We start from the raw sequence: 26,214 nt of genomic DNA, 5'->3' as shown, positions 1-26,214 counted from the left end.
CTCTACTAGATGCCTTTAAGTGCTCAGCTCTCTGGAGGATAACCAGCTTATTCCACCAACCTCTGTGACTATAGAGGTTCTGGAGTTTGCAGGATGCTGAGGAGGGGACAGAGGCCTCTGGGCACAAGCTATTGAACACAGCCAGGGTTGTGTAGATAGAGTCTCCATCCCCTGCCTACTGTGAAGGAAGGGCCTATGGGATTCTCCTGCCCTGTTGGGATGAAAGAAACAGTTAATGGAGAACCAGCCTATTATCTGAACTCAGCCCCCTCCAAACAATGCTCTGCTTGATACAGTCTCTGCTCCTTTTCCAAGGGGAGGGAACAGCAGTAGGCTGAGCTATGAGATCTTCTGGCCTGGATTTGGAAGGATCTGGACTGCCTGTTCTAAGGGAGTTGGCTTTATCAGGATTTTATTCAAGCAAGCCCCTGACGCAGATCTGTATAGTCTATTCACTGCATTTGGTGTACAACAGTGCTACTCGAGATGTGGTCTACCACTGGCAGCATTAAAATATCTTGGGAGTGTTAAGAGTGTAAATTCTTGGGCCCCTCTCCGGACCTACTAAATCAGAATTCCTCAGAGAGGCCCCGGAAGCTGTGTTTTAACAAGCTCTCCTGATGATCTTGATGTACACTAAAATTTAGAAAGTACTGTTATATTGGATACACACACACATTCCTTCTCTCTGTCTCTCTCATACACACACACACACACACACACACACACACACACCCCAGCTGCCTACAGCCACTTGGTCATTTCCCCATGGTTTCCCTCATCAGGGCCCTGGGATTTGTTTTCCTCCACTGTGGATCTTGTTCATTTCCTGCTGCTTCCAAGGGGTTGGGAGAGGAAAGAGCCAGCATGAAGGCAGGAGGGAGGGGGAAGGGGTTAGCTAAGGCAGTGGAGCTTTCAAGAATGAAAAGGAAAATGCTTAGTGACAATGTTCCTTTGTGAAGAGGTAGCTTTATGATGTAGCTGCAAGTCATTAGCGATCGGGCACGCGCGTGTGCGCGCGGCGGGAGTTGACCCGGTCATTCTCCAGGGCCAGACCGCCCTCTGCTGCCGACTGATAAATAATACTCCGGGACTCTGGGACTGCCAAGGAAAAGAGGAAGAGTCCCTGGGGCTGGCTGGGGTGGGAGAGAGGACGTGACTAAGGCCAAGAGGTCACAAAGTCACCACTTCAGGCAGTAGAAGAATCTTGTTCCAATCTTGTTTGCAGGAAGGACGAAGAAACCAATTCAGTGGGTGTTTCCAGGACCCATCCAACAAACAGTGCGGTTCTGCCGAGATCTCCACCGGCTCCCGTGATTACAAACTCTCAGCTTGATTTGGCGCAGCAGCCACGCTTTCCCCATTACCTCACCTTGAAAAAAAAGAAGGGGTGTTTAAAATAGGAAGAGGGATTTAAAAAAAAAAAAAAAAACACGAAAATTTTTTGGTGTGATGGCATCTAGGGGCAGTTGGTCAAGGCTCAGACTTTTTTAAAAATCTCATTTTCTCAGAGTCCCTTTTTTCCTTTTGTCTCCATGAAAGCATTGTGTCTTTCTATCTTTCTTCTCTTGCCAGGGAACACATACACCACAGATGTGGAATCAGCCATTCTTTATTGCCCCACTTTATTGCTGTTGGGAATTATGGTTCATGCAGGTCACTGGCGAAAAGAGCAAAGATTTGTTCCTGGAATAAAAGCTCAGGCACAGCAGTTGTTCCTGCCAACCACTGGGCAGTGACCCATTTCCTCCTGGTTCTTGTTTTTGCCACTTCCCAGCTGTGACTGGAGCCGGGCACCCGTAGGCCATTACCCCCGTATCCCCAACTCCTGGGACTTCTGCAGATTATAGGACTCCTGCTGGGGAGATACCATGAGGGTCCAGTCTAGAAAATTCCTTAAACTGCCCTAAAAGGGGTAGGGTGGAGTGGAGCAAGGGAGGAGAAGAAGAGGGTGGGAGATTAGGGAGATGATGAGTCGGGGTGGGGATGGGAGTGTAGGTGGGGAGAAGATGAGAGCAGCAGCCAAAGTTTTCAGAATGTTCTGGTATCGTGGAACATTCTGGCCTCTCCCCAAAACATCCTCATGTGCAGAGTAAGTCTATGTGATTCCAAGTCCCTCAACCAAAACACATCTTAGATAAACCTGTGGTTGTTTTCTTGGTTTTTGGTCTACTTGCGACCAAATATCTGGATCTTTAGATAACCACATTTCGATGATGGGATCTGTATGACCCCAGATATATGCTGGTTATCTATTTGTATTAAAATCAAAGCACTTTGGGCTTCCCTGGTGGCACAGTGGTTAAGAATCCATCTGCCAATGCAGGGGACACGGGTTTGAGCCCTGGTCTGGGAAGATCCCACATGCCGCGGAGCAAGTAAGCCCCTGCACCACAACTACTGAGCCTGTGCTCTGGAGCCCGCGAGCCACAACTACTGAGCCCGCATGCCACAACTACTGAAACACATGCACCTAGAGCCTGTGCTCTGCGACAAAGAGAAGCCACCGCAATGAGAAGCCCGCGCATGGCAGTGAAGAGTAGCCCCCGTTCGCTGCAACTAGAGAAAGCCCGCGCAGTAATGAGACCCAACGTGGCCAAAAATAAATAAATAAAAAATAAATAATATAAATTAAAAAAAAATCAAAGCACTTTATACACTGCCTATGGTACTTGAAGGACAATTTCATCTCTCATAAGTGATCTACTTGGTTGTCTTCATTGTGAGCAGGGTTGCATCTCTGGAGCAGTTTGTGCCTGGAGTTGGACCAGAATTCTAAGTACAAGGGGCATAATTGTAGACACTTTGGCTGGTGAGAGTGATCTGGTCTCTGCCAACATAGGCAGCTAGGGAGTTGGGTAGAGGAATTGTTCATAGAGGGTGTGATTGTAACAATGTATGGTGGTTAATTGTAACCAGAATTATTGTGGTGATCATTTCACAGTATACACAAATAGTGAATCATTATGTTGTATACCTAAAATGAATATAACGTTTTATATATATGTGAATTATATATCAATTTAAAATATGGAGAGTGTGAGTAGCTACATAATTTGCAAGATTCATGGCAAAATGAAAATACAGGACCTCTTGTTCAAAAATTTATTAAGAATTTCAAGATGGCAACAGCAGAACATTAAACATGGGCCCCTTGTAAGCGTGGGAGCCTGTGTGATTGCACAGGTTGAAAGCCCATGGAGCCACCTCTGGTAGAGGCTCCCCTTGGGAGGGTGTGGACTAACAAATTCAAAGAGTTGTGATATGTCCCCTCCAGTTTAGGTGCCTCTCCATTTCAGTGGCATGCCTTATGTGAGACTTAAGGCTCTGTCAGACTTTTTTTGACACCCACTTGCTGGTCTTAGCTCTATTTTGGGGAGGGAAGGGCAGAGCCTGTGTCCATGTTGGGGAGACACACCTTGGGGAGAGCAGCAGCAGTATCCAGTGTTGGGGAGGAGATAATGCCCAGAGGGCATCCTGTGGCCTTGGAGATGTGGAACAGCCGCAAAGGTAGCAAATGTACCTGGTGAGGAAACCTGCAAATGCCAGGATCATGTTGGTTTTCTTCCGTGATTCCTGCCACAAACCAACAAGAAAGAAAAGTGGGATCCAGGGACTTCACTGGTGGTCCAGTGGTTAAGACTCCACGCTCCCAATGCAGGGGGCCCGGGTTCCATCCCTGGTCAGGGAACTAGATCCCACATGCATGCCACAACTAAGAGTTCACATACCACAACTAAAGGAGCCTGCATGCCGCAACTGAAGATCGCACGTGCCACAACTATGACCCGGAGCAGCCAAATAAACAAATAAGTAAATAAACATTAAAAAAAAAAAAAAGAAAAGTGGGATCCAATGAGAATCAGCTTCTCATATTCTAGAGAAGACGACTTGGAGTCATTGTAATGTGTATATTTAAAAAGTGTGACCTGATTCTCTAGTCTTGGGCTAATGAAGTCTTGGGACACTTTGGTTTGCATAATCAGGCATAACTGGTATGACATGCCTTGTAGCTTAGGGTATAAATATAGTCTCATCTTTTAATTTTCCGTTTATCACCTAGCCCCTAACTTTCTTTAGTGGCGGGAAGTCCAATATCTCCTTAGAGACCTTCCCACCACCCTTCCGAATTGTTCAAGAAGGTCTTCTGTAGGTCTGGCCAGGTCCTTACTTGGAAGGGGGAACAGCAGCAAGGAAAGCTTGAGAGAGCAAAGGAGATGATGCCCAGGTGCTCACTGAAGCCGAGAAAGCAGCACCCCCCAAGTTCTACTTTATTTCCTTCCCCTCTTGGTCAGGATCAGGACTATATCTGTGGGTTAATGAGCCAATTACATCCTTCCTGACTTTTTTTTCCTCAGAATTACAAAACCCTGATGAGCTTTCAAAACCTCACTTTTCAGAGACATCAGTCATTAAAATATCAAGACCTAGGCAACACATTGATGACATCTCATATTAAGGAAGTTAATAAAATATATTAAAATATGTTTAAAATGTGTACTTTAAAATGTGTTTAAAATATGTATTTAAAATATTTATGTCTCAATAATTAAAATTGCAGTTTAAAATGAGAATTGATTGTTATAGCTTCTTCCTTCTAAGGAAGGTGACAAAATGCACACTGATAGGGAAATAAATTTCTGTCTTGGGCTTCCCTGGTGGCGCAGTGGTTAAGAATCTGCCTACCAATGCAGGGGACACAGGTTCGAGCCCTGGTCCGGGAAGGTCCCACATGCCGCGGAGCAACTAAGCCCGTGTGCCACACTACTGAGCCTGCGCTCTAGAGCCCACGAGCCACAACTACTGAGCCCGCGAGCCACAGCTACTGAAGCATGCGCCTAGAGCCCGTGCTCCGCAACAAGAGAAGCTACTGCAATGAGAAGCCTGCGCACCGCAACGAAGAGTAGCCCCTGCTCACCGCAACTAGAGAAAGCCTGCGCACAGCAACGAAGACCCAACACAGCAAAAAATAAATTAAAAAAAAAAAAAAAATCTCTGTCTTGGTTCCTGATCCTCCCAGGGGCTATTGGGGAAGAAGAAAGGAAAAGAGCTTTCTAAGTGGCCCTGGAGGGTTGGCTCTGGGAAAATGCTCACAGGTTAGCAGAGCATAGTCAGGAGTCTATCTTTGCAGAGAAGGCCTGGGGTTGAGTTAGCGGGTGGACAGGTCAGTTGTTTTGCATAACGGAGAGAGGGGAACTGAGTTTCTGAGAGGTCAAAGGAAGGGGAGTGGGGTCTGAAAATTGGATAAGCAAGGAGGCTTTGGGGGAGAAATGATGATCAAATTCAATTTGTGGTGTTAGTATTTCTATAACATCTCCCCAAGTCTTCAGTAATGTCTGCTACACACATAAATACCTTAGGCTAACAATTAATGAAACAACAAATAATACTTGCTGTGTATCACATACTATTCTGAGTACTTTACATATACAAACTTATTTAATCCTCATAATAATCTTATGAAGCTGGTACTATTATCCCATTTTTATGGATGAAAATACTGAGGCACAGAGAGGGTAAGCAGTTAGCCTAATGTCACTCATGGTTATTTTGAAATGTCACTAGAAATTAACATGCTTTTACTTATTTAAATGCCAGTAATTCAAAGGGTTCAAAAAATTATACATCAAATACCTGATGAATGAATTTTAAGTTATCAAGTTTAAAATTAATGGAGAGATGTAACAAGGAGGAGTGTGGGCCAAGACTGATTTTTGTTGATTTGGTTGTTTCCTATTTTTCCTTCCCACACTAAAGAAGCACTGAGACCAAAACTCATCTACACTGCAGACACTGTAAGGTAGAAAGGGTCTAGCATAGCAAGTGTAAAGACATGAACAATGCTGAGAAGAAATTGAAGTCAGAGGGAGTAAGGAGATGGTAAACGAGCTTTTTAAAAATGCTCCCCCCACGAAAAAAAAGTTTTTAAAAAATGCCCCCAAATCTCTGGGCCCAGAGAATTATATTTCATAGTAGTAAAATAATTTGTTGATGGGATCATGGATCTACTAGCAATTTTCTATCTTTGACCATAAAGTTATAAACATTTTAACTTTAAAAAACTCTTGAGAAGTTGTGGTAAAAATAAAAGGGTGCCAGAAGACAGGAAACATGAAAACATAAATTTCATAAATGAGAAAAGGGCGGATTCCAGAACCTCAGTAGCAGAATGTTGATCACAGGAAAAAATCTCAGAACAGTGTATTAAATAGTTATGTTGACACTTCATAAAGAAAGGTGTTGACACTTGGAATGAGTTTTCTAGGAATATTTCCTGTCAAATTGTCAGTATTTTATTTTATGATAAAGTTACTAGATGTGTGAATTAGGGCGATACAATAGTTATACTCTATCCTGATTTCAGCAAGACAGTTACAGAATTCATTGATATCATTATGGAAATGATGAAAAATGTGACAAGATTCTAATATGGTGTGCTGGGTTGTATGGGTTAAACAGCTCATGTCAATGTGAACTGATTCAGGGCCTTTGGTCTGTCCTCCTTGGTGTTTCTTTTTTAATTTAATTAATTAATTAATTTTTATTTTTGGCTGCCTTGGGTCTTTGTTGCTGCACGCGGGCTTTTCTCTAGTTGCAGCGAGTGGGGACTACTCTTCGTTGCGGTGCGTGGGCTTCTCATTGTGGTGGCTTCTCTTGTTGTGGAGCACGGGCTCTAGGCGCGTGGGCTTCAGTAGTTGTGGCACTAGGGCTCAGTAGTTGTGGCTCCCGGGCTATAGATCGCAGGCTCAGTAGTTGTGGTGCACGGGCTTAGTTGCTCTGCAGCATGTGGGATCTTCCCGGACAAGGGCTCGAACCTGTGTCCCCGCACTGGCAGGCGGATTCTTAACCACTGCACCACCAGGGAAGTCCCCCTCCTTGGTGTTTTAATCAAGGACTTAAGAAAGTATTTTTATTAAATTGGTAGATGACAAATTTGGGAGCAATATCTAATGAATTAGCTAACAGAGCCAAGATTCAAAAACATCTTGTTGTTTTGGAATAATTACTCCAAATCAATAAGAATGTTATTGCATTCTGCAATTAAGTCTAGAAACAGATTGAACAGGTAGGAGATTTTGGATGACTGGTTCTAAAGAAAATCCTATGAAAAACCCTGAGGAGAAGGGGTCTTCATTATATTTAGTATGACTACTAAAAACAGACATTTTTTCTGTTATTTATAATAGAAAAAAACTGGAACTGTCTCAAACATCTATCAATAATGAATGGATAAACATACTGAGATACATCCATACCATGGAATATTACTCAGCAATAAAAAGGAATAAAATATTGATATACACAATAACATGATGGATCTCAAAATAATTACATTGCATGGAATAAGCCAGACAAAAAAAAGAGTACGTTTTGCACTATTTAATTTACATAAAACTCTAGAATATGTAAACTAAGCTATAGTGAGAGAAGGCAGATCCGTGGTTGCCCGTGGACAGGGTTGGTGGGTGGGGGAGTGAGGGATAGATTACCAAGGAGCATGAGGAAACTTAGGGGGAGCAATTATCTTGATCATGGTTATGGCTTCACAGGTGTATATGTGTGTTCAAACTCACCAAGTTGTACACTTTAACTATAGGCATTTTATGATATGTCAGTTACACCTCAATTAAAGCTGAAGTCAAAAAAAGAAAATGTGTGAAAGGAAATACAGGACACTATAAACAGTAATTACCTCTGAAGTTAGGACTGGGGAGGCGATAATTTAATTTCTCCTTTTTGTGCTGTTTAAATTTTTATAAAAAAAGATAAAAAGTTAACAAAAAATGTTTTAAAAATAAAACCATTCACACAAGCAAAAAAAAAAAAGCCTGTTTTGAACCCAGAAATTAATGGATTTGGTGAAACTTTTCAAAATGGTTGCATGCAGAACAAAAAAGGCCACTGTAAGAAGCTGTTCAGAGGTGGCCTAGTTAGAACTGCAAAGGCTGAGCTATAAGCTCTCTCAAAGGTTTCCTCATGTTCCTCTTCCCTTGGGGTCAAAGTCTTTGGGACTCATCAGTAATCAGAGAATAGCATTCTGCCTCTCTGGGATTAAATTAGAGGTCTTTAGGTTAAGAACTCTGGTTGTTGTTCACTTTCAACAATGTGTACTTAGTACTTAGAACATGCAAGGGACTAGGAGGGGAACTGATTGTCTTTGCTGTTGTAATCATCGTCATAGCTAACCTGTGCAAAGAACTCTGCCAGAGCACTTTAGTTGCAGTATCTTGTTTAATTCCAATCATCATGTGTGATATGGATATTATTATTATTATTTTTTTTAAATTTTATTTATTTATTTATGGCTGTGTTGGGTCTTCGTTTCTGTGCGAGGGCTTTCTCCAGTTGCGGCAAGCGGGGGCCACCCTTCATCGCCGTGCGCGGGCCTCTCACTATCGCGGCCTCTCTTGTTGCGGAGCACAGGCTCCAGACGCACAGGCTCAGTAGTTGTGGCTCACGGGCCTAGTTGCTCCGCGGCATGTGGGATCTTCCCAGACCAGGGCTCGAACCTGTGTCCCCTGCATTGGCAGGCAGATTCTCAACCACTGCGCCACCAGGGAAGCCCTGGATATTATTTTTAAATCCTCGTTTTAGAGATGAGGAAGTTGAGGCAAAGAGAATTATCTTACCCAAGGTAATAGAGCTAATGAGTGGTAGAGCTGGGATTTTAAACTAGGCAATCTTCCTCTAGAACCAGTTTACTTAACCATCACTTTATACTGCCTCTTTAGGGATACTGAGATGATAAAGATAGAGGCCCTGCTCCTGAGGCAACCATGGTCTGGTGGGGAAGACTGGCGCAGGAACACATGGACCCTAGCATGTGAGAAGCACTATGATGAAGGTGTGTACAGAGGACCATGAAAGGACCAAGGAAGGCCCTCCTGCCCTGCCTCTGGAAAATGGGGAAAGTGATACTTGAGCTGGACCTTGAAGGTGGATTTACCATGTAGAGAAGGGGGAAAGAGTATGGCAGGCAAGGGGAACTGCATGTGCATAAGGCACTGGAGAATGAAACACGAAAGCATATTGGATTTGGAGAATAACAAATAGTTTCACGAGAGAATAGGGTGGTGTAGCGAGAGCTGAGAATGGAGGCAGATTGTAAGGGTCCTTAAGGGGTGTTGAGGAGCCATGGAAAGTGTGTGAGTAGAGTAACAGGGTCCGAGCTGTGGTGATGATGCTGGTGTAACTGCCCCTCAACAACTTAATGAGGAGAACCTAAGACTTTTGCCACAAGTTCAAGAGACCCTGAGCTCAAACTGGTTATGACTTTGAAAGAAGAGTAGTCACTGCTCTGTTTGTTTATTGTTTATTTGCTTTTGCTTAGGGAAGTCAACCTTGGGGTATGGGTTCTAGAAAGAGCAGGAAGAGGCTCTAGCAAAATACTTGTTATTTTCCTGTGAAATAGAAAGAAACACCAGGCATTCCTTGTCCACTGTTATTGCTACCTACATAAGAAGTACTTTATTGGGATGCTTTCAAACAGAAAAATAGACTTGAATAAGGAATTTGTCAGCTCATGATGTTAGGAAGTCCAGAGGCAACTAGCTGTAATTATTATTTTTTTATTTTTTGTTTTTAAAGTTTTTGGCAGTACTATGTAGCATGTGGGGTCTTAGTTCCCCGACCAGGATTGAACCCACATCCCCTGCGTTGGAAGGGTGGAGTCTTCCCGCCAGGGAAATCCGGAGAGACAGCTTAGCTTCAGATGAGGCTTGATCTGGCAGTGAAACAATGTCTTTCTTTCTTCTCTGCTGTCTTCTTACTAAAGCTGACTCCCTTTGGGCTCCCAAGATGGCTAAAAACAGTTCCCAGGGTTACCTTCTTTCTCATTCACACTCAGGAGGAAAGACAGCATCTTTGTCCCAGTATTCCCAACAATAGTCCTGAAAGTCACGTGATTACAACAGTTTTGATCACATGCACACTTTAAACCAATCATAGTGGCAGTGGATAAAATGCAACAGCTACCTTAGCCTTCAGGAGTCTCCTGCTTGACCTCTGAAGTCAGGGGAGGAGTCAGCTTCCCTAGGACTACACAGATCTCCCCATGTAAAATAGGATTACTGGGAAAGTGAAAAGGGGTCAACCAACAACCATCCTCTACCATCAGGTGTCAGAGATTCAGATGACTCGCTCAGTTAAAGCGAGTCATCTGAATATATAACCTCATTATATAACCTCATATAATATAACCTCATTCATTGATAACCTCATTCATTGATTCTTAGTAGCCCCCAAAACTTCACACACATGGCAGTGATTCTCAACACCTTCAGGGATTCTGATTTCTTGGCCTAACCATCAGTATTTTGTTTTCAGCTCATCAGATGATTCTAGTGAGCAACCAGGGCAGCAGCAGAGAACTACTAGGTTAATCTTTCGTTATTGCCACTTCTTCAGTCATAGGCTTAGTTTTATGTACAGCTGAACTATGTTGAATCTAACAAATAAAAAGAATATAGGCAAACATATAATAAAAATGAATAATAACTACACTTACTGAGACTTATATGTTCCAGGCATATTACAAGGTGTTTTACATGCATTATCTCATTTCATCCTCTCAATAATAATCCTATGAAATAGAGAATTTTATCTCTTTTTCACAGATGAGAAACGTGAGGCCCAGAGAACTTAACTTGGTAGTCCAAGGTCATGCATCTAGTATGTGGTTAAGTTAGGACTTGAACCCAGGTGTATCTGATTCCAAAATTCCATGCACTTAAACCCTGTTACACATTGTTTGTTCCAGAATCATGGCTATAAGAGATCTCATTTAGAGTTCCTTTCCCAACCCTTTTTAGTCTCTGACATACTTTTTTCTTCCAGTTTTATTGAGATGTAATTGACTTACAGCACTGTATAAGTTTAAGGTTACAGCGTAATGATTTGATTTACATGCATCATGAAGTGATTATCACAGGAAGTTTAGTGAACGTCCTTCATCTCATATAGGTACAAAATTAAAGGAATAGGAAAAAAATTCTTTTTATTGTGAAAAGAACTCTTAGGATTTACTCTCTTAACTTCCATATATAACATACAGCAGTGTTAATTATTTTTGTCATGTTGTAGTCCCTGACATACTGTTTGTCAGGGCCTGCCAGGTGACATTTAGGCGGGGGTTTTATCTTTAAGCCACCTCTTAGTGTCTCCTGCACAGAATGTATATAAAATCTACCACATTTTATATACATTGTATTATACATACAGAGATTACACCTAGTATATGTCTATTGGTATAAAATAGGGGTATAATCTAAATAAGTGTTCACAAATTACACATGGTGTAATAGTGTTTATATCTATACACACACATATAAAAATTGTGGATGTAGTGTAAGGGGAAGAACACCGATTTAGAGTTCCACTTTTGACTGCCACTGTGACCTTAGGCAAATCACCCAAATTTGTTAGTCTCCGTTTTATCATCTCTAAAAAGCAAATGCTTGCTTTTTTCTGACTGTATGATTATCTGAGGATCAAATGAGATCCCAAACCTAACAAGAAGTCTTGACCATACATTGTTTTGCCTGCTAATGAGCTGTACATTTGAACTCTAGTCAATATATATGATGTGTTGGCATCACCTTTTACAGAGTATTGCATCTCTGTGTATCCCAGTTGATGAGCCATAAATTCCGCCTCCCCTGTTTCCTCATCTACTGACAAACCTTTGGAATTCTGTGTAATATGCGTGGGTCAGAGGTTGTGAATTTAATAGAAAGTAGGTGAAAGGACAGAAGGAAAGGGAAAGAGTGGGAGAGGTATTTTTACAATTTACATACTAGCATTTTTTTTTTTTTTTTTTACTACAAAGTAAGTCACTGTTGGCTAGGATGGAAGGAAATGTGCCCTTTTATACACTGTTGGTGGGAGTGTAAATTGGTATAAAATTTTGGGCAGCTTGTTGTCAAGTTGAAGGTCAACATATCAATCCCGTTTTGTGTTAGATAATAAAAAATAAAAAATGTAAGCTCATAGTTATGCCAAGATTTAGCAGAAAAAGGTATGAAAAGATAGACAGTAGATAGTTAGCAGTGGTTATGGTGGGTGGGAGTATCTAAGAGGGGAAGTTTCACTTTACATTTCATATTCTTCTATATGGTTTGAACTTGCCTTACAAGCATTTCTTATTTTTTGCAAAAAACAAAAGAAGCCCAGAGCAGAGGACAGCTAGATATGCACTAGCTATGGACAGCTAGATATATCAGCTGTGCTCCTGTGTCTTTATTCTTTCACTCCTCTCTCTGCAAGGCAGGCCCACAGTCCTCGGAGGGCGGAGGGCGCTGAACCCTGCCCACCAGGCCCTTCCTGTGTTGTTTTGCAGTCCATTACCAGCTGCTTAAGCAGCAGGTTCCCAGTGGCTGGTCAGCTGGAACTGCTTCAGAAGGACAAACAGGAAGGACGCAGCTACCAGTGCAGATTACCCTGTTGGCCTCGTTGACAGAAGAACACTTTTTTAATCTTAAAATGTTGAGGAAAACTTCTTGCTATTAACAACCCCCTCAAGTCTCTGCCTGGAGAGGGGAGTGAGCCGGATTTAGGTTGCCCTGAAAGAACACTTGTAGTTGCATCCATTATAAGCTTCTAGACCCAGATCCTGGCAATTTATCTTCCATGCTTGCTTGCTTAGGCTTCAGTTCCACAGGCTAAATCTCCTGGCGATCCCTATCCTCTAGGTCAAACTGGAGCTTCCACTAGAGAGAACTAAACCGTCTCACCATTCCTGCAGCTAGCCTTCTCTTACATAAGATGCCTGCAAGAGCTCAGGGCAAAGAGAGATTAAGGGAGGCAATGAAATAAGGTAAGAACTCAGGTAGGCGGAGAGCAAACCCCTGCTCTCCACCCACCTGAGTTGTGTGGTCTTTGGCAAATTACTTTACCTCTCTGAGCCTAAATTTCCTCATCTGTAAAACAGGGACAATAAACCTACTTGTCTTATAGGGTTGAAGGTGCTGCTACCTATAAAGGGTTTAGCACTCTCTGCCTGAAATAGAGGAATGCTCAATAAGAGCTACATTTATGAGGCTTGGAGCCTTATTCCCTACCACTTCCCACAATGGCAGTAGTAAAGAGTTTGGGCTCTGTTATTCATTACAAGTATGATTTTGGGCGAACCTCTTTGGGTCTCATGGGCAAAATGAATATAAAGATTCCTATCTCATATGGATCTTGTGAAGATTAACTGAGATAATGCTCCTAAAACAATAAATTGCCCAGATCACAGGCTTTCAGGAAATGAGGATGTTGCAATTTGCTGATGAAAAATTACCATGTTTCCTATAAAAAGCATGAGCGTTGTGAAACCATCCTCCAAATCCCTGCCTGCCCACTCCCCGAGCACATAGAAAGTGAGCCGCTCGTTCCAATCTAAAATCTTGTCCTGAACTCCTGTGCTGTAGATGTTCCTGTCTTCATCCCCTTCCTTCTCACTCTTCCAGCTTCTCTTTCTCTCCCTGCCTAAGCCTCTCATTAGTCCAGTTAATAAACTGTTGCTGTCATTTTAGTTCAACCCCCAGGAGCAGGGTCCCGTGGGGATGCGCATTATGCTGGGGAAGTGAGGCGGCAGGGGAGCTGCAGGGACACCCTCATTTTCACAGGGGAGTAGAACAAGGAAGCAGAGTTGGCAGCAGATGGGCCACCAGGGGCCCCTGTCTTTCGGGGCAACATCAGGATAATCAGTGAGTACTTCATTATACAGAGTGAGAGTCTGGCTGTTTGGCAGAGTATCAGGGTCCCATTTAGGGACTGGAAGGTTCTGGCCTGGAGATAATGACCAGCCGGAAGCCTCTGGCCTTTGGCTCCCCCTTGGGCATGGACACACACACACACACGCACACACTCACACACACACATGCAGGCACGTACGCAAGTTCCCTGGGTTTTAAGTCAGCTAAAAAGTTTGTGGGTACATTCCAGGCCTGGAAGGCTGGTGAACAGAGTGAAGCTGGAGGGCCCAGAAACGCACGACTGCTCCTGCTGATTGCTGAGAATATCCAAACCCCGAGGTTCCCAAGAGCCCATTAAACCATCACAAGTGCCTCATCCAGAGTGGGAGTAGGTTCCCTCCCAACCTGGGAAGGATAAAGGAGCAGGCCTGGGGAGTGGCTCTACTGGCCGAAAACAGGCCAATGGACTAACAAGTTAACTCAGAAGCTCAAGCAGCCCAGGGAGAGTTGGTTTGTTGGGTACACAATGGAGTCAGCATTTTCAACCCTCTTTCCCCCCACCATCAGGGTGTGAAACTGGAGTTTATACTGAGGATGGGGGAGGTGGGACAGTGAGGGTTGAGGGGAAGCCAGCCAGGTTACTCTCTCAGCCAGTTACATCACACACACCTGTTTAGGCATATATTTAGGGAAAACTCATTCCACTGACACCTGGCTCCTACCTGCTGTCCTGTCAGCACTCCCATTTGCCACCTAGAATTTTGAGCTTCTGTGCTGGCCTCAGCCCAAGGTAAATGCAGAGAATGCCTCATTTTCTTTCACCGCTTTGTTTCCTAGTTTCCCACAACCACAAAAACACATGTGCTGTGTATGATAGACTGTACTGTAGGTCTCCAAGTGTGGTTTTCAAACTGTGGACCAGCTACTTCAGCATCACCTAGGAACTTGTTAGAAATGCAAATTCTCAAGTGTCACCCCACACCTACTGAATCAGACACTCTGGGGTTTGTGTATTAACAAGCCCTTCATGTGATTCTGATACTTGCTGAAATTCAAGAACCATTGCTGTATGTTTGTATATAACTTGAAAAAAATTACAATGTAGGGAAGGAGACAAAATTAAAACAGAATTGTAAATAGGACTGTTTGCAAGTCTATAGGAACATAAAAAGGGTCTTTCATGAAGTTTTTTTTTTAATTAAGTAATTTAATTAATTTTTGGTTGCGTTGGGTCTTCCTTGCTGTGCACGGGCTTCTCTTTAGTTGCAGCGAGTGGGCGGTGCACGGGCTTCTCATTGCGGTGGCTTCTCTTGTTGCGGAGAACCGGCTCTAGGCGTGCGGGCTTCAGTAGTCGTGGCATGCGGGCTCAGTAGTTGTGGCTCGTGGGCTCTAGAGCACAGGCTCAGTAGTTGTGGTGCACGGGCTTAGTTGCTCCATGGCATGTGGGATCTTCCCAGACCAGGGCTTGAACCCGTGTACCCTGCATTGGCAGGAGGATTCTTAACCACTGTGCCACCAGAGAAGTCCTCTTTCATAGAGTTTTTTTTTTAATTAATTAATTTATCTATTTTTGGCTGAGTTGGATCTTTGTTGCTGGGTGTGGGCTTTCTCTAGCTGTGGTGAGTGGGAGCTACTCTTCGTTGCAGTGAGCGGGCTTCTCATTGTGGTGGCTTCTCTTGTTGCGGAACACGGGCTCTAGGCGTGTGGGCTTCAGTAGTTGTGGCTCGCAGGCTCTACAGCGCAGGCTCAGTAGTTGTGGCACTCGGGCTGCAGTAGTTGTGGCTCGTGGGCTGTAGAGCACAGGCTCAGTAGCTGTGGCTCACGGGCTCAGTTGCTCCGCAGCATGTGGGATCTTCCCGGGCCAGGGCTTGAACCCATGTCCGCTGCATTGGCAGATGAATTCTTAACCACTGCACCACCAGGGAAGCCCCTTTCATGAAGTTTTGCTTCCCTCTCTGGAGGTCCACATGCAGAGGTTGATTTCTTCTCATACAAAGACAATTTAAAGCATGTGCACACACACACACCCCCCACACCACACCTCTCCATAGAGGCCACAACATTCTTGAATTTGGTGTTTATTATTCACACGCATGTTTTTTTTACTACATATTTACTAGATAGTATTTTTTTGTGTATTTTTATCTTTGTGTATTTTGGACATGCTGTACATATCTATTGGCAGTTTGCTTTTTCCATTTGCCATTAAGTTTAAAGATTTACGTTTGGTGCTCCTATATCTGTCTATTTTCTTGTTGATGGACTTTTAGGTTGTTTCCAATTTTCAGTTATTATAAATAATGCTGCAATTAACATTCAAGTATATGTCCCTTTGTACCAAGGTACAAGTGTTTCTCTAGAATGTATATGTAGGAATGGAATTACTGGATGATAGTAATGTGCAACTTCAGCTTTACTGTGTCTTTCAAAGTTATTTTCCAAAGTAGTTGTATTGATTAAGCTGCTACAAAAACAGGGTACAAGAGTTCCTGTTGTTCATGTCAAATATGGTATAGTTAGACTTTAATATTTTTGTTATATTTGCCAATTTTTGGATGTGAACGGTATTTTTTTGTAGTTTTAATTTGCATTTATCTGATTACTGTTTAAGTTGAACATTTTTTATATGTTTATTTGGCCATTTGGTTTCTTTTGTGATTTCATGTTTATTTCATTTGTCTATTTTTCTATTATGTTATCTTTTCTCCATTGATCTGAGGAACTTTTTATACTCTGGATATGCATTTTAGGTATCTTTTTTCAACCACAGCTTGTATTTTCATGGTATTTATGCTGTTTTGTGCTATAGATATCTTTCATTTTAGTGTAGTCATATTTATTATTTCCCCATCTAGATGGTGCTCTTTGAATCATGGTTACAAAATATTTCTTTTCGTGAAGACGGAGATGCCAGAGCAAACAGACCCTAAAATACAGTGGTTTAAAGAACAGAGACATTTATTTCTTTCTCACAAAACAGTCCAGAGATGAGTAGTCCTCATTGCTGAGCTGGTTTTGTTGTACATAGGCAATGAGGGACACAGGTTCATGCTATCTTGTGGGTCTGTCATCCTCCTGGGCATATTACTATTTCGTATAGCCAAATCTGGGTCACTGCCATATTCAGATTCTAACCAGCAGGAAAGAGGAGAGCATGGAGGAGACAGTCCTAATGTCAAGTCCCAGAGCTGCAAGTGGCACCCATCACAATCGTCCTCCTCTTCTGTAGAAGTCACCACTCTTAGCTTTTATAATTTCCTTGCTTTTCTTGATGGTTTTACCGCCTATGTATGCATCTTTAAATAAAATAGTTTTCCTTGTTTTTAAGCTTTATATGAAAAGAATAATATAGTATGCACTCTTTTGTAATTTGGATTTTTGTCTCAACATTATGTTTGGGTTGTTTCCAGTTTTTGGCAATTATAATAACACTGCTATCAACATTTTGGTACATGTATCTAGGTGCATAAGCATGCCTATCTCTAAGGTGGACACCTAAAAGTAGAATTGTTGGATCATGGCATATGTACATTTTCAGCTTTATTATATGATGGTATGCTGCTTTCCAGTGGGTTATGCTAATTCCCATTCCCACTAGCCTTTGGTGAGACACCTCATTGCTCCATTTCTTACCAACACTTGGGATTGTCAGGTTTTATAATTTTTGTCAATCTGATGTGTGTAGTGATATTTCACTGTGGTTTTATTATTCTATTTCTCTGGCAAATAATGTGATTGAGCAATGTTTCATGTGCTTTTGGCTATTTGTATTTTTTTTTTCTCTTTTCAGGAGCATGTTAAAATCTTATGCTCAGTTTTCTTTTGGGTTTTTGCCTTTATCTCATTGATTTGTTGAAATTCTTTGCAAATTCTGGATACTTTTTTGGTTAAGAATGTTGCAAACAGGGCTTCCCTGGTGGCGCAGTGGTTAAGAATCTGCCTGCCAATGAAGGGGACACGGGTTCGAGCCCTGGTCTGGGAAGATCCCACATGCCATGGAGCAACTAAGCCCGTGAGCCACAACTACTGAGCCTGCGCGTCTGGAGCCTGTGCTCCGCAACAAGAGAGACCACGACAGTGAGAGGCCTGCGCACCGCGATGAAGAGTGGCCCCCGCTTGCCGCAACTAGAGAAAGCCCTCGCACAGAAACGAAGACCCAACACAGCCAAAAATAAATAAATAAATAAATTAAAAAAAAAAAAAAAAGAATGTTGCAAACATCTTTTTATGGTGTCTTTTGTGAATTAAAATTTATCATTCTTTTATTTAGAACAACTATTTTTTCCATTTTAAGATATCATTTTGTACTCCAAAGTGAAAAAGATAGTCTTTACTATTCTGTTCTAAAACTTCATGATTTTGCCTTTCATTTTTAGGTCTTGAATTGATTTTTGTATATGGTGTGAGAAAGGATCCAATTTCATTTTTTTCCCATATGATTATCTAATGATCTCAGCCCCATTTATTGAAAAGTCTGTCCTTTCTCCACTGATCTGAAGTTTCACCTGTGTCATAAGTCAAATGTTCAATCAGGTCTCTCTTATGTACCAAAAGTCTATTTAATTTTCCCTGTGGCAATCCTACACTTTTTTTTTTGAAAAAATTGAGGTATAGTTGATATACAGTATTATATAAGTTTCAGGTGTACAACATAATGGTTCACAATTTTTAAAGGTTATATTCCATTTATAGTTATTATGAAATGTTGGCTATATTCCCTGTGTTGTACAACATATCCTTGTAGCTCATTTATTTTGTACACAGTAGTTTGTACTTCTTAATCCCCTATCCCTACTTTGCCCCTCCCCCTTCCCTCTCCCCACTGGTAACCACTAGTTTGTTCTCTATATCTGTTAGTCTGTTTCTTCTTATTTATTTATTTATTTTTGGCTGCATTGGGTCTTCGTTGCTGCACACGGGCTTTCTCTAGTTGTGGGGAACCGGGGCTACTCTTTGTCATGGTGCATGGGCTTCTCACTGTGGTGGCTTCTCTTGTTGCAGAGCACGGGCTCTAGGCATGTGGGCTTCAGTAATTGTGACACGTGGGCTCAGTAGTGTGTCTCGTGGGCTCTAGCGTGCAGGCTCAGTAGTTGTGGTGCACTGGCTTAGTTGCTCCACAGCATGTGGGATCCTCCCGGACCAGAGCTCGAATCTGTGTCCCCTTGCATTGGCAGGCAGACTCCCAACCACTGAGCCACCAGGGAAGTACCCATTTCTTTTTTGTTATATTCACAATTATGTTTTATTTTTTAGATTCCCCATATAAATGATATTATACAGAGTCTATCTTTCTCCGTCTGACTTATTTCACTTAGCATAATGCCCTCCAAGTCCATCCATGTTGTTTCACATAACAAAATTTCACTCTTTTTTATGGCTGAGTAGTATTCCATTGTGTATATACATATACACACACCACATCTTCTTTACCCATTCATATGTTGATGGACACTTAGGTTACTTCCATATCTTGGCAATTGTAAATAGTGCTGCTATGAACATTGGGGTGAATGTATCTCTTCGAATTAATACTACACTTTTTTTTTTTTGGCCATGCTTGTGGCATGTGGGATCTTAGTTCCCCAACCAGGGATTGAACCCATGCCCCTGCAGTGGAAGTGTGGAGTCCTAAACACTGGACTGGACCACCAGGGAATTACCCCAAACCTATGCTTTTTAATTGCTACAACTTTAAAACCTATCTTGATGTCTGGTAAAGCAAGTTCTACATTTTTTTAATCCAAGAGTGTCTTTGCTGTTATTTTCCCCTTGCAATACAATGTACGTTTGGGATTTTTACTGGGATTGCATTAAGTCTACAAATTGACCTGAGGGAATCGATATCTTTATAATAATCATTCTTTCAGTGTAAAAGCATAGTAAAACTCTCCATCTACTTAAGTCTTTTAAAAATACTTTTCAATAATGTTTTATAATATTCTCTATATATTGATACTTTTTTTCTTGCACTTCTTTGTTTGATCTAGGTATCTTTTAGTTTACTCTAAGATTCTTTTAGTTTTTACTGCTATTGCATATGCTATCTTTTAAAAAATTATATTTTATTATTCCTCACCTACTAGAATAATATTGATTTCAGTATGTTTATCTTGTAGGCACAAACTTGTTGAAACTTTTTACTAGTTCCAATAGTTTACTTGAAGATTTTTTGGATTGTTTTCTTCAGACAATCATATCCTCTGTAAGTACGGGTAGTTTTCTTTCTTCTTTTAAAATCCTTATGTCTTTATACTGGCACAGAAAAAAAAAAAAAAGACACATAGATCAATGGAACAGAATAGAGAGCCAGAAATAAACCCATGCACTTATGGTCAATTAATCTATGACAAAGGAGGCAAGAATACACAATGGAGAAAAGACAGTCTCTTCAATAAGTGGTGCTGGGAAAACTGGACAGCTACATGTAAAAGAATGAGATTAGAACATTTCCTTACACCATATACAAAAATAAACTCAAAATGGATTAAAGACCTAAAAGTAAGCTTTTGCACAGCAAAGGAAACCATCAACAAAATGGAAAGACAACCTACTGAATGGGAGAAAATATTTGCAAATGTTGTGACTGACAAGGGGTTAATATCCAAAATATATAAACAGCTCATACAATTCAATACCAAAAAAACAAACAATCCAATCAAAAAAATGGGCTGAAGATTGGAGTAGACATTTTTTCAAAGAACACATACAGATGGCAACGGGGACATGAAAAGATGTTCAACATTGCTAATCATCAGAGAAATGCAAATCAGACCCATAGTGAGAGATCACCTCACACCTGTCAGAATGGCCATCATCAAAAAGACCACAAATAACAAATATTGGCAAGAATGTGGTAAAAAGGGAATGCGTGTACACTGTTGGTGGGAATGTCAATTGGTGCAGCAACTAAGGAAAACAGTGTGGAGGTTCCTCAAAAACTAAAAATAGAACTACCATATGACCCACCAATTCCACTCCTGGGTATATAGCCAAAAAAAAAAAAAAAAAAACCCAAACCAAAAACACTAATTTGAAAAGATACATGCACCCCAATATTCATTGCAGCATTATTTACAGTTACCAAGATACAGAAGTTACCTAAGTGTCCATGAACAGATGAATGGATAAAGAAGAAGTAGTATATCAACGTGATGGGATATTACTCAGCCATAAAAAATAATGAAATTCTGCCATTTGCAACCATGTGGACAGAACTAGAGTGTATTATGTTTAGTGAAATAAGTCAGACAAAGATAGACAAATACTCTGTTATCATTTACATGTGGAATCTAAAAAATAAACCAACTACAGAATATAACAGAAAAGAAACAGACTCACAGATATAGAGAACAAACTAGTTGTTACCATTGGGAAGAGGGAAGGGGGAGGGGCAAGATAGGGATATGGGATTAAGAGATACTACTATCTATAAAACAGATAAGCAAGGGACCTCCCTGGAGGCGCAGTGGTTAAAAATCCATCTGCCAGTGGTTAAGAATCTGCCTGCCAATGCAGGGGACACAGGTTCGAGCCCTGCCCCGGGAAGATCCCACATGCCGCGGAGCAACTAAGCCCATGAGCCACAACTACTGAGCCTGCGCTCTAGAACCCATGAGCCACAACTGCTGAGCTCACGTGCCACAACTACTGAAGCCCGTGTGCCTGGAACCCGTGCTCTGCAACAAGAGAAGCCACTGCAATGATAAGCCCGTGCACCTCAATGAAGAGTAGCCCCTGCTCGCCGCAACTAGAGGAAGCCTGTGTGCAGCAACGAAGACCCAACGCAGCCAAAAGTAAGTAAATAAATAAATTTAATAATTAAAAAAAAAGTTAATAAAATAGATAAGCAACAGGATATATTGTACAACACAGGGAAATTTTGTAATAACTTTAAATGGAGTATAATCTATAAAAATATTGAATCACTGTGTTGTACACCTGAAGCTAATATAATATTGTAAATCAGCTATAGTTCAATTTAAAAAATCCTTATACCTTTAATATTTTTACTTGCGTTCCAACCTCTAGTACACTGTTATATAGAAGCAGTGATAGACATTCTTGTCTTAATCCTAATGTGAAATAAACAGTTTTAATGTTTCACTATTAAGTATGAAGTTTGCTGTAGGTTTTGGTAAATACCCTTTATCAGCTTAAGGAAGTTCATATATTCCAAGTTGGCAAAGAGTTTTCATAATGAATATGTATAGAATATTATGTTTTACACACATGTATATCTCATATAGTAGATATTTACATAACTCTTATATGGTATATGTGACCTATGTTATATAACATATACTGTACTAGTGTATATATGTGTGCGTCGAAGAAGAAAAACCATACAACTATTTCAGTACATATGTCTCTGTACTGAAATAGAGACAATGGGAGAGTTAATGGGAAATAGATAATGGGAGATGGGACAGCTGAATTTTAAGGGGGTAGTGTTCATACAAAGGTCTGGTATTTATACAGAGGTCTGGAACAAGGGATCTAAAGTGAGCAGTTTTCTTTAGGAGTCTGGAGCTGAGTTATCTCTGCTTATAGGTCACACTGAACTCTAAAAACTCTCCCCAGGTACTTTGGCACCCAAGGATTAATTAGATAATTCTAGGGCAATGAATACAAAAACTATTCCATTTTTAAGGAGAAACAGATCACTAAACTCTTTATTTTATTTTACTTTTAAAAATTTATTTATTTAATTTATTTTTGGATGCGTTCAGTCTTCATTGCTGCGCGTGGGCTTTCTCTAGTTGCAGAGAGCCGGGGCTACTCTTCGTTGCTGTGCGTGGGCTTCTCATTGCGGTGGCTTCTCTTGTTGCGGAGCACGGGCTTTAGGGCACAGGCTCAGTAGTTGTGGCACACGGGTTTAATTGCTCTGTGGCATGTGGGATCTTCCCAGACCAGGGCTCGAATCTGTGTCCCCTGCATTGGCAAGCAGATTCTTAACCACTGCGCCACCAGGGAAGTCCCTAAACTCTTTATTAAAAACATGTATTTGGTAAATCTAGTTGGCTACATGGGGGCTTACACTGTGATTCTCTTTATTGCTACATATATTTTTCATACCAAGAAAGTTTTAAAAGAAAAAGTTTTAGATAACTATTAAGTAGAGTGTAAAATAATCTCATCATCTAGTCATTTAACAAACATTTATTGAATGTTTATTATGTGGCAGTTACTGTGCTAGTCCATATGGGAGTACAAAGATATATAGGTACATATAAGTGCTATCAAATATGGTAAAAAAATAATGTGCAGAAGGCATTAAGAGCTAGGAGGGACTCCTAGCTGGTGTGACCTGCACCACTTATTGGGGAAGACACAGGATAGAGAGCATGAATTTCTAAAGAGCCCATAGGGAAGCTTTGAAATTATAATGCAGAGTGGTACTAACATGCCTCTCCCCTTTTTTTTTGTGGGTCTCTTGCCTATGCCCAGTTTCTTAGTGGAGGTTTTTAAGCATTTTCAAGAGCCGGGGAAGTGAGGCTAAGAATAAGTTTCACTCTGCTGTCTTGGTTTTTTGTTTTTTGTTTTTAATTTATTTATTCATTTATTTATTTTTGGCTGTGCTGGTTCTTCGTTGTTGCTCAGGGGCTTTCTCTAGTTGCAGGGTGAGCAGGGGCTACTCTTCATTGCGGTGCGCGGGCTTCTCATTGCTTTGGCTTCTCTTGTTGTGGAGCATGGGCTCTAGGTGCGTGGGCTTCAGTAGTTGTGGCACGCAGGCTTCAGTAGTTGTGGCACGCGGGCTCTAGAGCGCAGACTCAGTAGTTGTGGTGCACAGTCTTAGTTGCTCCGTGCGTGGCATGTGGGATCCTCCCGGACTAGGGCTCGAACCTGTGTCCCCTGCATGGGCAGGCGGATTCTTAACCACTGCACCACCAGGGAAGTCCCCTGCTGTCTTGGTTTTAAAAGTTCAGTTTGGATTGGAGCATTGTCCTTGATTCCAAGAAATATTTCAATATTAAGAAACAGAAAAAGGTTTTTAAAAGCATAATTGTGACTCCAAACCTGCCATGGAAAGACTGATTTCAGTTACTTTCTAGGACAACCCTATGTTCTAGGCATTATCATTTCCTTTTAACCTGTTTAGGTTTTTAATTTACAAGGGTCAGAAAACCCATAGTAATGCCAGCCTACCTCTGTTTCTGGCTAGGTTAGTTTAACCTGTCTGGGCTTGTTTCCTCAGCAGCAGTAACTGTCTTGCCAATTTCACAGTAGTGGAGGGATCAAACAATGTAACAGATGCAAACACTCCTTGAAGAGCATAAAAGCACTAAATGTAAGTGAACTATCACTGTTATTTTTAAAGTCTTATCCATAATCTTGGGTATAATGCACGGCTGAGTGAGTCTAAGGTTGTAACTGAGTAGGACCTTATGTCGCCTTCCCAGGACAGGCCTTCCCCCATATCCTCTGCTTTAGCTCTTCTCTGAAGTACATAGATAACAGTATTTGATGCACATTTCCTGAGTTGTTTTACAGGTGTTAAAAACCCCCACCAAATGGATGATATTAACTACTTGGTGACCATGAGCACATAGCCCCAGGCCTCCTGGAGCCTAAGGACTGATAATGTTAACCCCTGTGACACCGCCCTGTTACCTCACCATCAGCCAATCAGAGAATTGTGCATGAGCTGATCACATACCCTGCGACTCCCCTCCCTCATCTGGCCTTTAAAAACGCTTTGCCAAAACCCTTTGGGGAGCTCAGGGATTTTCTGGGCCTGAGCCACCGGTCTCCTTGAATGGCCCTGCAATAAACCTTTCTCTTCTCCAGACTCCGACGTTTTGGTTTGTTTGGCCTCACTGTGCATCGGGCACACGAACTTGTGCTAACAAGGTGGCCAGACTTCACTGTTCCTGGTAGGTTTTCCACAGCCTCTGCTTCAGAATAAAAAAATTCCTTACATCCAGCCTTTACTTTGTTGACAGTTCGACACCCTCTTTATCTACATGCCCTGCTTGCTTTTTTGACAGAGTGTAAATATAGGACAGCATTCTCCAAAACAGAGGAAAGAAGAGTATTTTCCTTAAAGACATGCCTTGCAAGTGCGGCCCAATCAACATTTATTGAATTCCAAGACAATAGAAGCTGGAGGTACACGTGCAAAAACAGGGCATCTGCCTTGAAGAGCTTAAGAGCCCATCAACTGATAGTGGTAACCTACTTCCTGTTAGGAGAGTGGGAGTTTCCTTCCACTTGCAGGATTGCAGGAGCCGCAGACCAGGAGGGGCAGAGGAGGACCCAGCTCGGCTCTGGAGGCCGTGGGCTACATGAAAGCTCCCGCGCCCCCTTAGTGTTTGCGACTTGGAAGGCACCCCTTCTGCCATTCCCCTTTCTTGGTGCCGGGAGAAGATAAAAGATCCTTTTCTACGACTGTAGTAGATACATCTCAAATCAGGACTTAGGACTTCAGCGCTTCAGCCCTCACTCCCTCCTAAGGAGCCACTGCACCCTCCAGCGGAGGAACGGCGGCGGAGCTCCAGGGGGCTCCCCTAACAGCTGAGCACCTTAAAGTCCTCCTTAAGGAGCTCGCTGTCTCCAGCCCCGCCCCTCGTGGAGTCCCGCCCCCGACGCGACCTCGTCCTGTGGCACCGATTGGTTGGCTCCTGTGCGTGAAGACGTTGCGTCGTGGGGCGGGGCGGAGGAGCGTTGTCCGTAGAGCCTCAGCCCTGTGTCCTCGGCCACCGCCCCCGCTGCTGCTCCGTATCCGCCCCTCGCCTGCCTTTAGAGGGTACAGGCGACAGCAGTTTCTCTAGGTGGTCAAACAGCCGCCAAACGTCTCCGTCGAGCTGCCTTTTCTAGCTGGCGGCTCTTCTGGGCTGGGTCCAGGTCGGGGTGTGGGGAAAAATGGCGCCGGCGCCCCAAGGCGTCCGGGAGGAGCCGCTGCTGGAGTGTGGGTCCGGACTGCTTTCCCGGCTACTCTTCCTCGCCCAGGCAGTCCTCCTCCTGCTGCCGGCCGCCCGGGCAGGCCTCTGCCCCGCGCCCTGCTCCTGCCGCATCCCTCTGTTGGATTGCAGTCGCAGGAAACTGCCAGCGCCCGGCTGGAGGGCGCTTTCGAGCTCGCTGCCCCCCGACGCCGTCAGCCTGTGAGTAGAGTTGCCGGGCGGGGGACCAAAGGAAAGGGGGTGCTCCCCTTCCTCGAGGGACAGGAGGGAGACGGGCCTGGTCGGAGGGCGCGGCCAGAAGCCTAAGTTCTGAAGGGGAATGTCTTTGCGATGTTGTGAACTTTTTTTTGTGGGGGGTGGTGGTGGTTGGAGCCTGAAAACCTGGTGTTCAGGTTCTGGAGACTTGTACGAAGACCAGGGTTAAAATTCTTGGGAGCAGGGAGTCTCTGATTCCTGGGCTGAGTTGGGGCGGCGATACTGTTAAGGGCTCACTGGTCCTGGGCTCCGGCATTGGCTCTTGAATGGTTGGGGCTTCTCGCTCACTTTGGGCTGCATCATCCTGTGCATCAGCTTGAATGGTCCCCAAGCACGTGATTTTATAACCACGATCATAAAGACTGATGAACTGTTTTTTG

The 26,214-nt window shown here is 42.6% G+C and overlaps 1 protein-coding gene across 3 annotated transcripts in view; it reads left to right on the top strand.

Moving 5' to 3' along the window:
- Positions 1-755: 755 nt before the first annotated feature.
- LRIG2 (leucine rich repeats and immunoglobulin like domains 2) overlaps positions 756-26,214 on the top strand; it is an 89,053-nt gene continuing 63,594 nt past the window's right edge. For 2 of the 3 annotated variants that reach the window (XM_082379744.1, XM_082379743.1), the window contains exon 1: positions 756-25,780. In XM_082379744.1, the coding sequence (XP_082235870.1) occupies positions 25,542-25,780 (239 nt within the window). In that variant the 5' untranslated portion in view covers positions 756-25,541. The remainder of the gene's footprint in view (positions 25,781-26,214) is intronic. The other variant, XM_082379745.1, reaches the window with a different exon arrangement.

The sequence above is a fragment of the Balaenoptera borealis genome (assembly GCF_965194805.1).
Source record: "Balaenoptera borealis genome assembly, chromosome: 1".
Taxonomy (NCBI): domain Eukaryota; kingdom Metazoa; phylum Chordata; class Mammalia; order Artiodactyla; family Balaenopteridae; genus Balaenoptera; species Balaenoptera borealis.
Note: the sequence above shows the minus strand (reverse complement) of the source record. Positions and strands in the feature narration are given on the sequence as shown.